This window comes from Nyctereutes procyonoides, unplaced genomic scaffold (genome assembly GCF_905146905.1).
Source record: "Nyctereutes procyonoides isolate TBG_1078 unplaced genomic scaffold, NYPRO_anot_genome, whole genome shotgun sequence".
NCBI lineage: Eukaryota > Metazoa > Chordata > Mammalia > Carnivora > Canidae > Nyctereutes > Nyctereutes procyonoides.
Genome location: NW_026575142.1, coordinates 67,609,249 through 67,621,572, shown reverse-complemented (window position 1 = coordinate 67,621,572; position 12,324 = coordinate 67,609,249). Strand labels below are relative to the sequence as shown.

The following is a 12,324-nucleotide window of genomic DNA, read 5'->3' as shown; positions in this document are numbered from 1 at the left end:
AATGCTGACCCAGCCTGCAGGATGCCTCGCCCTTCGGCACTCTGAGGGGTACACTCCCAGGAAGCTGGGGTTCTGCTAACATGACCCACAGGAGGCAGTTCTCAGAAGCAGAAAAATGTCATGGTCTTTCTTCCCCCGTGCCCTGTAACGCTGTTAAAGCACATAGTGACAGAAATCGTGTGGACAGCTCACGATAGTCTCTGAATAAGTGCTATTATTACCCCCATTTTAGACACACGAGAAGAAATTGAAGCTTTGGGAGATGAACTCTCTTGCTCAGAGGCACAGAGCTCACAAGCGGCAGAGCTGGGACAAAACCTAGACCTGCTCCTAAGTCTGGCACATTTGTGATGATGACCTCTGATCCCGGTAAAATCAGAATTCAACATCACTAAATGAGAGAAGAGCATATAAAAGTTCCAATTCAATAAAATTGAAGGTTATGTATGTACCAGAAACAAACCATATCATCACTTATACCTGCTGTTTAAAGGGCTCTTGGGAATGCCATGTATTTTGCCAACACGGGTTCTGATGTCATCTAAGTGCCTCTGCGACCAGTTCCCAATAAAGCAAAAAGGCAGAGAAAATAATATGGGTGGGCGGAGTTAAGTACTACATATGGTAGAAACTAATCAAAATTCTGCCCTCAGTCTTCGGGTGAACGTTCATTTCAAAAGAGAACTCAAAGAATGTTTTCACATGTTATCTGTCTTTTCCTATGCAAGGGAAAAATGTCAGCCTTCAAGTATGATTTAATGGGTTAAGACTTCTGAAATTGACATGGCAAAAATATCTCATCCTGTCTGTTCAGAGAATCATGTCGTTAACATCTTTAAAACATTCCAGACTGTGAGAACAATGCGGGGGGGGGGGGGGGCAAGGGAAGAGGGCAAAAGGCAAAGAGATAAGTGATATGGCTCGATAAAGACACACCTACACACACTACTCATCAGCAACAACTTGGGCCACCCTAGTTTCCTCTTTGTGGAGCCACCAGTGGGCCTTTGCACCAGTAAAGTCAGTCAAACACCTCCGTAAGGAAAAAAAAAAAATCTGGCACCCTGGAATCCTAGCAGAAAAATGAGTTATTTGCCCTTTGATTTCTCCGGCTCTGGCCTTGAGTGGATAATGCCCAGGTCGGAAAGCACATGTCAACAAGCAGCACATTCCTTCTGCAGACTTCTATCCCCGGGCTCGTCTCCTCTGCATCCCACACGTAGGCAGCTGTTGCAGGAAGTCTGCTCAGACCTCAAGCAGCACTGCTCAGAGGCCTCCAAGACCTGGACGGCACTGGCTGGCCACATTTGAAATGGAAAAGAGGGTGTTAACTGCCCAGTTTCCTGCTAGAAAGAATGTCTCTCGCATTTTGAGCCAGGGGTCCACATAGCGTCCTTCAAAAGAAAAAAAAATTGAAGTTATTTGGGCTTGTTTGGACTATTTTCACTTTCAGACTGTACTTGGCAGAAAGATGGGGTGAATTCCACTGACCTGAGCTCACTTTTAATTTTTTTCGTGTTTTCTTGATATTTTTGCCATGCTTAGGATTCATCCACAGCTGCAGACAAGTGAAAACACACAGGATTTATCTGCAACTACAGACCTGAGAGATGAAGCCCTGATGGGAATCCATCTAGAGGGCTGCACATTTTCAAGCGCAGTGGAGAAAGCACGCAGCGCAGGAGGAAGGAACGAGCCCCCTGCCCTTCCACAACCAAACACCCTGCCTGAGCACACCTAGAGGGGTACGTGCTCTGGAGACAGAAGAGGTTGCAGGTGTAGGGAGCTATCAGCCACTTGCGAAGTGTGCGAGCCCCCTACACAGCTTACACAGAAAAGCACCAGTGTTGTCTCTTACAGGGAGCCAAGACCAGAAGAGATTCCAGAACAAAATCTGCCTCGACTCCCAACATTCCAGACCTTATTAACATTAGGTTCCTCCTTCCAAACAAAGGGGACCACTGTGGCCCTCCGCAGGTGCATGCAGCCACCCCCTCCGGGGCCTGTGCCATCCAGCAGGAGGATAAACTCCAAGGCCTCCCAAATGTCCACAATCTCAGACCTCTAGAGGAAAACACCACCCCCAAACTTACTACTGTAACTCTCCTAGGCGGAATGAATAAGCTTTCCAGCTAAGTTTGGGTAAACAGACCCTGGGGGCAGGTTCTGGTTTCTGAGCAGGGATAGCAAAATATAAGAGATTAAAAAAAAAAAAAAAAGTCAGGGAAGAGGAGGAATTAGGATACAAGAACCTGATAATAGGGGAAACTTGTTAGGGTCAGAAGGCAATTTGTGATGTCCAAAGGAGAAAAGCCTAAGAATAATGCTTTTGTCACCAGCTTCCAGTGTTACAATCAGAAATTATGACTCTCTGTGGTGGAATTTCATCTAAAGTATAACTGAATCTTTGGATTGTCAACAATTCCAAAGGGCAAAGGTCAAATGCCAAAAGTATGCTGTATCCTCATTTTCTTCTATATTTGGAATTCTTAGCATTTTGTCCCAATTCTTTTCCACACAACAGTAAAAATTCTAGAGGTCTCCACATCAGTTACTACCTATAGGTTGGCGGCACACATGGAACTCTTCCACCAACAGTACAGGCTGAGGGCCCTACCGGTGTACCACAAAAGGCCTATGCTTCCGCTTAAATCAGGCATTTTAACTGAATGCCTCCTGGAGTCCCCTCCCTTTTAAAATCTCACTCACAAATTGTGTGGCATTCAAAGGGCCAGAGGCTCTCAAGTGTTACTGTCCTCACTCCCCATCTTTTTAGAGCCTAGGGAAACACAGATAGCTGGGTTTGGGTCTGGGGCAGACCATGAGTGTACGTGTATCTTACCAGCCCCTCCCTGGTGCTGAGGTCCAGATGAGGGCCTCACCTCAGGGGAAGCCTTGTGGATGCTAACAAGGACCCAGGTCCCCTGCTCCAACCGTAGTGGCACCAACTCTACCTGCTTTCAGGTATATATGTGCCCAAAGGTGTAGGAGGGTGGTATGGGATAAGGATCTGTATTTAGATAAGGATCTACACAAGACTGATAAAGGAGGAGCTACTCATGGGTAAGATTTTGAAAATCATTGACCCTAATTCACCAGTTCATCTTACTAAGGGAAAACTGAGGCCTAGGGAAACATAACTACCATCTCTCACAATTCTGCTAGGGTTTTAAGATGAACAAGTAACGAGTGAGAAAGATACCCTCACTCCTGGGGTAAACCCACAGATGAGGTAAAGGTCAGCAGACACAGACACAAAGTGGAGATTGTGATTCCACAATCAAACATGTACTCCCCCTTTCTTCCCCTGTCCTGTCCCAGACACAGACAGACAGACACAGACACACACACCCATAATTAAAGACACTGCTTAGGTCTCTTTCATTTTACTAGACAGTGGAACCTCACAAAGTTTTTATTTTTCACTCTGGACTCCCTTAGTCCTTTCCAAAACAGTATCAGCAGATAACCTTGTTCGCCTTTCTGAAGATGTATGTAACGGGACTACAATTCTGATCGAAAATTGCAGGATTTCAGTTTCAAACCCATAACCACTGGGTAACTTCCTTACTGTCATATGCTTAGGTTCTTACTGAGGATAAAAGGGAAGGAATGAAACTTCCCTCCCACCCAGTGATGCACACCAGTAAGTTCTTTAGTCTCCGTGATGAAAGATGACAGGACAATTTTAACTGGGTCTTGGCCACAGAATAGTCTCGAGGCCCATCAATTGGGCAATATTCTGCTGATGAGAACAAATTTTTCCATAGCCTATGATTCAGCAATTCCACTTTGGAGTATTCATCCAAAGAAAACAAAACCACTAATTTGAAAAGATATATGCAGCCCTGTGTTCACTGCAGCATTACTTATAGTAGCTACAACATGGAAGCAACCCAAGTGTTCACTGACAGGTGAACTGAAGAGAGTATGTGGTGTGTACACACACACACACACACACACACACACACACAGGAATATTACTCAACCATAAAAAAGAATGAAATATTGCCATTTGCAACAACATGAATGCACCTAGAGGGTACCATGCTGAGTTAGATAGAGAACAACAAATATTGTATTTTACTTATATGTGGAATCTTAAAAACAAAAACAAATGAACAAATAAAACCAAACCAATACAGAGAATAGATTGGTGGTTGCCAGAGAGGAAGAGGGTTAGCTGATGAGGGAAACTGTTGAAGGGGATCGAGGTGCACAGACTTGCAGCTATAACATAGGTAAGTTACAGGGAGGCAATGTGTGGCATGGTGACTACAGCCAAGAATGCTGTATTGCAGGCACGTGGCTGGCTCAGTCAGTTAAGAGTCAGCCTTCACTGCAGGTCATGATCTCAGAGTCCTGGGATCAAGCCCCACATCAAGCTCATCCCTGCTCAGTGGGGAGCCTGCTTCTTCTTCCTCCTCCGACCCTCCCCCCCTGCTCTTGCCCACACTCTCTCAAATAATTAATCTTTTAAACAAAGATTTAAAAAAAAAGAATACTGTATTGCAAATTTGAGAATTGCTAAGAAAGTGAATCTTTAAAGTTCTCATGGCAAGAAAATCTTTTTTTAACTTTATGTGGTGACAGACAGTGACCAGACTGACTGTCGTGACCATTTAGCAATGTACGCAAATGTCCAGGAATGCAGGGTGTAGCCTTCCAAGTGTTAGAAGGAAGGCGCTTCTGGCTTACAGGGGAAGGAGCTGCAGGAGGAGGGCTTGAAAGGGAAGAAAGAAGGCAGAGAGATCCCGGTTTAGAGAATGGGATGTCCTGGATGCAAGGTGATCCTACGACTACAGGAGGGAGACAGCAACAAGGGTGACCGTTATGTTGAGGTGTTAAGAATTGAACTAGGCTACTTTTAATATTTAATAAAGAATTAAAATACCAATTTTACAGATGATGATACAGAGATTCAGGGAATACTAAAAGCAAATAGCAAGTGACAAAGCCGGATCTATTCTAGGCCAAGTATGGCTGCTAACAAAGTCCCACCACCCTATGCCCACAACACACCATTAACTCCAAGGAAATACAAAGAAACATGAAGCCTACATGTCCCTGAGGGTGACATGGGCCTCTGTCCTGCCTCAGCTGTTTTCCTGAAGGTAACAGTAAATGAAAGGAGGGGCTGGCTGCAGAGCAGTACCCTTAGAGGTACAGCAGCTCTTCCTAGGGACAGAAACGGTACAACAGCTCCGTGTGTGTGTTCAAACAGACGACCTGTTCTAGAAAACAAACCAATTAAGAATACAGAATTCATTCCACAAATATTTGCTGTGTACCTACTGTGTACCAGACACAGTTTCAGTAGGTGAGGATGGTGAAGTAAAGTTCCTACCTCCTATCGTGCGCAACTTACTGAACCACAGCTACCCATAACCATCCTTAATTTTAGGATACTTCTTTATGTTGGCAGACATTATTCCCAGGGGAGGCCTGATTAAAACAACAAGTACCATGAAGCCAGATCAGGTGAAGAGATTCTGATTTAGTAAGTCTGAAAATGAGGTTTAGAGATCTACTTTGGTTTTTTTGTTTGTTTCTGAATCCAGAATGTGATTTTATTTCATTCTACTATATTTTCTTCAATTATATTCTTGTCTATACATTGATTCATTTGCTTATTCTTTAGTACTTTATTCTATCTTTAAAAAATAGCTGACTCATTTGGGTTTTTTTTCTTTTAAAATATTTACAACTGAAGGTTGCACCTCCTAATCCTCTTTATGTACCCCCCCCCATGTCCCCTCTGGCAACCACCAGTTTCTTCTCTGTATTTAAGAGTCTATTTATCGTTTTTTAGATTCCACATATAAGTGAGATCATATGGTTATTTGTCTTTCTCTGATTTATTTTACTTAGCATAATGCCATCCATGTTGTTCCAAGTGGCAAGATCTCATTCTTTTTTATGGCTGGGTAATATTCCATTTTATGGATTATATATACCACTCTTCTCTCTTTCTCTATCCATACATCTATCAATGGATATGTGGGCTGCTTCCATTTCTTGGCTAATGTAAATAGCACTGCAATAAATACAGGGGTATGTATTGTTCCAAATTAGTGTTTTTCTTTGGGTAAACAGTCACAGTTTTAATTTTTTGAGGATCCCCCATAGCGTTTTCCACAATGGCTGCACCAGTTTACACTTCCATAAGCAGTGCTTAAAGGTTCCTTTCTCTCTTTGTGCTCGCCAACACTTGTTATTTCTCATCTTTTTGATATTAGTCATTCTGACTGGTATGAGTCCACATCTCATGGTTTTGATTTGTGTTTCCTAATGAGCATCTTTTCAGGCACCTGTTGGCCATCTTTATGTCTTCTTTGGAAAAAAGTCCATGCAGGTCCTCTGCCTATTTTTTCATCGGATTGTTTTTGGGTGTTGAGTCATATAAGTTCTTTATATATTTTGGATATGAACCTTTATCGGACGTATCCTTTGCAAATGTCTTCTATTCAGTAAATTGCCTTTTACTTTTGTTCACAAAAGCTTTTCATTTTTGTGTAGTCCCAATCATTCATTTTTGTTTTTGTTTCTCTCTTGCCTGAGGAGACATGTTCATAAATACACTAAGGCCCAAATCCAACAGATTATTGCCTATGTCTTCTTTTTAACGGTGTTATGGTTAAGGGTCTCACATTTAGGTCTTTAATCCATTTTTAATTTATTTTTGTGTATGGTATAAGAGAGTGGTCCAGCTTCATTCTTTTTCATGTAACTGTCTAGTTTTCCCAGCACCATTTATAAAAAAGACTTTTTTCCTCATTGTATATTCTTGTCTTCTTTGTCATAGATTAGCTGATCATAGGGATGCCTGGGTGGCTCAGTGGTTGGGCTTCTGCCTTTGGCTCAGGGCGCGATCCTGGAGTCCCGGGATCGAGTCCCACATCAGGCTCCCTGCATGGAGCCTGCTTCTCCCTCTGCCTGTGTTTCTGCCTCTCTCTCTCTCTCTCTTTCATGAATATAAAATCTTAAAAAAAAAAAAAAAAGATTAATTGACCATAAGCATAGGTTCATTTTTGCACTCTATTCTGTTGCACTGATCTATTTTTCTGCTAATACCAGACTGTTTTGGTTATTATAGCATTGTAGTGTATCTTGAAATCTAGGTTTGTGATACATTCAGCTTTGTTGTTCTTTCTCAAGATTTCTCTGGCTATTTGAGATCCACACAAATGTTAGGATTATTTGTTCTCGTTTCTGTGAAAAATGTTATTGGTATTTTGATAGGGATTGCACTGAATCTGTATATGGATAGTTTGAACATTTTAATTTTTAATTCTTCAATCTCTAAGTATAGAATATCTTTCCATTTCCATCAATTTCTTTTTTGGTATCTTCTTCAATTCCTTCCATCAATGTCTTAGCTTTCAGAATAGAGGTCTTTTACCTCCTTGGAATGTGGTCTTCTCAGATTGGCAAGTTTTTTCAGTAATATGCATTCAAGGTGGCTTTATCTCTTTTCATGCTTTAACAGCATTAGGAAATAGTCCATTGTCTGCATATACCACAGTTCGTTTACTTACTGGAGGACATCTACTTTTGCTTCCAAGTTGCTTCCTTGTTGCTTCCAAGTTTTGCCAATTATGAATACTGCTGCCATAAACACTTCTGTGTCAGTTTTTGTCAGGACTTGAGTTTTCATTTTTGAAAATGAATACTCAGTTTTTAAATCCAATGTGTAAACCTCTCAGATTCTTATGGAAATGAGGCAGAAAACATAATACTCTATCTGATTATTTCGTGGCTAAACCATATGGAGTGTTGTACTTAGAGTGGTTTAGAGGAGGTAAATAATGCAATGAGAAAAGAAGCAATAGACCAAGTTCAGACTAAATCTGAGAAAATAATTTTTTTCTAATTTTTCACTGTAAAACACATACTCCCATAAGTGCATAAAGTGATCTTACTGTTACTATCATCATCATGTTTCTATACAACAGCAAAGAGAGCTTAAGGTGCTCAAAATAATTATACTCTCATTCATTACGTAAAAGACCAAAATGTTTGTAAACATGTAAATGTTAGGAAACATTTCAGTATAGATTCATGCTTTGTTGAATAGTATAAGAATAATGCATGATAACTACAGAAAACCTTGAAAAAATATAGCAAAGTATAATGAACAAAATTAAACGCATCTATAATACGTTTCACTCTGAGAAATTACTGGTTGCTTTTTACTGTATCTTACTATTCCTGTTTTTAATGCTACAATTCACTCATAAATAAAATGGGGGGAAATGCTAATGACAACAGCTGGTTTTACCTCAGTTTCCTCAGCCCCCAAAGAATCCAGTCTTCCCCAAGAAGCCAGTCTTCCCTACACAAATATACACAAATTCCGTCTTTGTCATTCACAAACACATTCTCACACACAGTCCCATTCCTACCTGGATGAGGTCTGATAAAAGGCAGGCACATATTTAATGAGGGCTATAATCACTTCTTATCCTGGCTTTTATAGTTGCTCATGTCTTTCAGATTTATATTTGAAAACTCACATAGCTTTTAAAAATGTTCCCTTATTATGTTTCAATTAAGTCAGCCTTCTCCACATGCCTACATCAAAATCCTGTTTTTAACTCCTGTGGCATCAAGAGGTTGTTTCTAAATCTTGGCTAAACACTTGATTCCAAGCACATATACCTTCTTCCCCAAATTAACCGATCCACAGCCTCAAGAGTAATCAACAAAAACAAAAACAAAGCCAAAAAAACACATGCCCTTTGGAGCTGATGTCTCATATGCAGTGACCTTACTTCTTCCATCTCACGCCTGGGCAGTGAATACTTTATTCAGCAGGCAAAGGTGGTGGTAAGCAAGAACGGATGCCTGAAACTAAGCAGACATGTATTCCTATTCCACAATGATAAATTTCACTACAGAACCAAGTAATTACATGTGGTTTTATGAGGTGTAATTATTTTCGGAGTTAAACTAGCCCTACACTTCTCAGAAAGGCTCTTTTACTTTGGATCTCCTCCCTGTCTATTTGGAGGGAGACAACAGGAAGTGGGCTAATGTGACAAAAACCATTCGGGTCCTGGTTTCCGAGGTTACGTAAAATGTCACATGGCACTTGTGACCAAAGGATATTTCTGCCACAAACTATTAATTAAAAAAAGGGCGGGGGGGAGATACAATATTCTGCTCTTATTCAGAAAATGATCGGAGAAGGGCTCCCCAGTCATTTCTGGGAGAAAGACCAATGACATGACACTGGGATGGAAAAGAGGTGTTTTTCAGGCTCCGTCTCCATGGTTTACTCTGTATGGCAAGCATCTCTGCACATTACCTTGCAAATCTGAATCATTCGACTTTGGACTGCTTCTTGCTCGCCGCTCTGTCTTCTTGATTCCCGGCCCGCCTCCGCTGCCACCTCCGCTGCCACCACCGCCACCAGCGCTGTGGCCCTTCCCGTAACCATTGTACACGGTTGTGCAGTTGCTCTTGTAGATAGAAGACGGAGGACTGTTGAGACGGTTCTGGCGGTCGATCTGGCGGTCTTTCAGTTTTTTGTGTGGAGGCTTGCTGTACTGGTCTTCCCGGGTAATGTAGCTCGACATTCCATACAGTGGTATAATTTCTGAAACAGACAATTAAGACAAACGCAGGCTCAGTTTACACTCTCAGTAAGAAATCTTATGTGATCAAAAGACCTGGCTCCTGAAGGAAGACATTTAACATACTACTGGAGTAAACAGTTTTCTAAATCCTATACATATACAAAATACATGTTTTAAAATATTCCCATTCATTTTGAACCAATCAAGGGACAATTGTTAAAAAACCGTATTGTGTGAAAAAACAACCAACTACATTTTGTGTTCATGAACATTCTAGAAATTATGGAAAATACTGAAGACAAGGTTACTGTCCATAAAGAGTTCATGATCTAGTTGAATTTATATATAAATTTGATTTTGCTATCAAAGCCACGGTCAAAATGTTTTTAGTTGCAATATGTATTTTAAAAAATCAGAAAAAACAAAATACCCCCATAAATGTGTCCTTAGAATCAAGATACTTAAAAGTATACTCATCCTTACAGACAAGATAGCATTTCTATTGAAAAGTGTATAGCAACCAGAATCTAAGGAGTTGGTCGTGGCAACTGAAAGAGGCAACATTTGAATAAAACTTACTAAGATGATGAGATAAAAAATTTCCATTAAAAATAACCAAAGCTCATGGAATCAAGGGAAGTGCTCAAGGAGAAATAGTAGGGGTAAACACAAGCCATCTCTGCAGCCTGGTGCCACACATAATAAGCTGTGGTCTCAAACTTCTATTTTGGACTAATTAAGAGGCAAGACAAAAACGGACTAGTAGAATGTCACCTGGCTTCCCTATGTAGAATGCGAGCCTACAAAACAAATTCATGATCTGAGGGGAAAACATTTATTTTAAATTAAAAATGTTAAATCAATTAGAAATATTTAGGCGCTAATAAAAATGACAATATATAAGAGAAATTGGGTCCTTAAATGTTTATAAGAAAAAAGGGCCTGACCAAATAGAATGACCAAATAAATCAGCATTCCAAACTAAATACTTTGGAAAGCAAAAAGGTAGCATTCCTAATCATGTTTCTGGACAAGAGATCTAAACCAGGACTGTTTTAAGCATACCAGGACCGTGCATACTGACGTTTCAATTATCAGTGGTAGAGCTCCACTTTTCTTTCTGTTCATTTAGCTTAAGGAAGATCTTTAAAAAGCAAATCTTCACAAGGTAACAAATTTGCACTAAAACAAAAGGAAGAAAAACAAATGCAACCCGATTCAGAGAGCCTATGCCTAGGGCTCTGGGGTGGCTCAGTTGGTTAAGCGTTGGACTACTGATTTCAGCTCAGGTCATGATCTCACAGTCATGAGATCATCGACCCCAAGTCAGGCTCCCCACTCAGCAGGGAGTCGGCTTAAGATTCTTTCCCTCTGTCCCTCCCCACCCGACTCATGCCCACTTTCTCGCTCTCTCTAATCTAAAATAATCTTTAAAAAAGAGACAATGCCCAATTAAATCATATCCAAATATACATAAAGGATGGCAAATGTTTTAAGTATCATGATGCATTACACTTGAGATTTAAGATATTCACCGTGGACACTAACATAATAATATCTTAAAACATGTTGAAATTTTACTCCTATGGTGTGGGAAATTAAATGTTTAATTTATTTTTAGATATGCACATTGGGAAGTAAGGTAAGGAAATGTATAAATGGGTTTTTATCTATAAAGCAAACAAAAGGATTTTGTTTTTTGCTTTCTTTAATTTGAAATCAATGAGGCACTTTTATCGTACATTAATGTACTGTGTTATTATAATGAAATTAAAGCAAAATATCCTATGAAACAAAGATGCTATTTTTTTTCTTAATTCTAATGACCATTTAAATCATACTGTCTAAATTTGCAGAGGATAACATTTACAAAACATTAACTATGTGGCATCCTACTAACACACTGCTGACCTAATGGAGATCACACATTCTCCATCAAGCAATTAGACAGTCACCAAGGCTTTTGGTCGTTAAGCTCAGACCAAATCAGAAAACTCTGCCAATACTCAAATATTTAATGGACATGGTATCAAAGCATTGAATACTTTTTAAAAAATGATAGTTAATTTTTTTCAGATTTTATCCAAATGTTTTCAAGGCATCTCCTCACTACTCTGATGTTTTAGGGTGTTATGTCACTAGGCAGGAAGATTACACTAATACAAAACTATTGATGCCATCATTTCTCCATGCCCCACCATAATAGCACTTGGCTCTTTTGAAAAGAAAATTAAATATTTTATATTTATATATTATAATTATATTTTATATTTAAAATATTTATATTAAATTTCTAAGTACTAAACAACCAACCAGCCAACCAAAACAACAAAAACAAATTCTATCCCTAAATTGGAATAGAATATTCCACTTAAAGTAACCATCTCAAGTTTTTCTTTGGCTAATAAGAAAATAATTATAATGTGAGATAAACACATAGGGAAATATATATATACATACACACACATATGTAATTGGTAAGAGAAAGTGAGGTGATAACTTGCTATGGTGTAACAGCAATCCTTGTGTTCAAACCAATATAAAAAATGTCTGAAGTGATAAAATGCTTCAATTCATAGAAGAAAATCACTTTGCAAAGCCTTAGACAACTTAAACGTTAAAGTCTGATTTTTACCCTCACTTATCTGGTTTCTTAGACTTATCCTTTTTAGGCTAAACCAACACCAAGGACAAAACTAGAAAGACACAATGGCATGGATGCCTAGGCAACAATGTGCCACAG

The 12,324-nt window shown here is 39.7% G+C and overlaps 1 protein-coding gene across 4 annotated transcripts in view; it reads right to left on the bottom strand.

Annotated features, from left to right (window-relative positions):
- The window catches only part of FNDC3B (fibronectin type III domain containing 3B), a 337,868-nt gene that overhangs the window by 124,776 nt on the left and 200,768 nt on the right, over window positions 1-12,324 (bottom strand). For all 4 annotated transcript variants that reach the window (XM_055307872.1, XM_055307873.1, XM_055307871.1 and 1 more), the window contains one exon: window positions 9,311-9,601. In XM_055307872.1, the coding sequence (XP_055163847.1) occupies window positions 9,311-9,601 (291 nt within the window). The remainder of the gene's footprint in view (window positions 1-9,310; window positions 9,602-12,324) is intronic.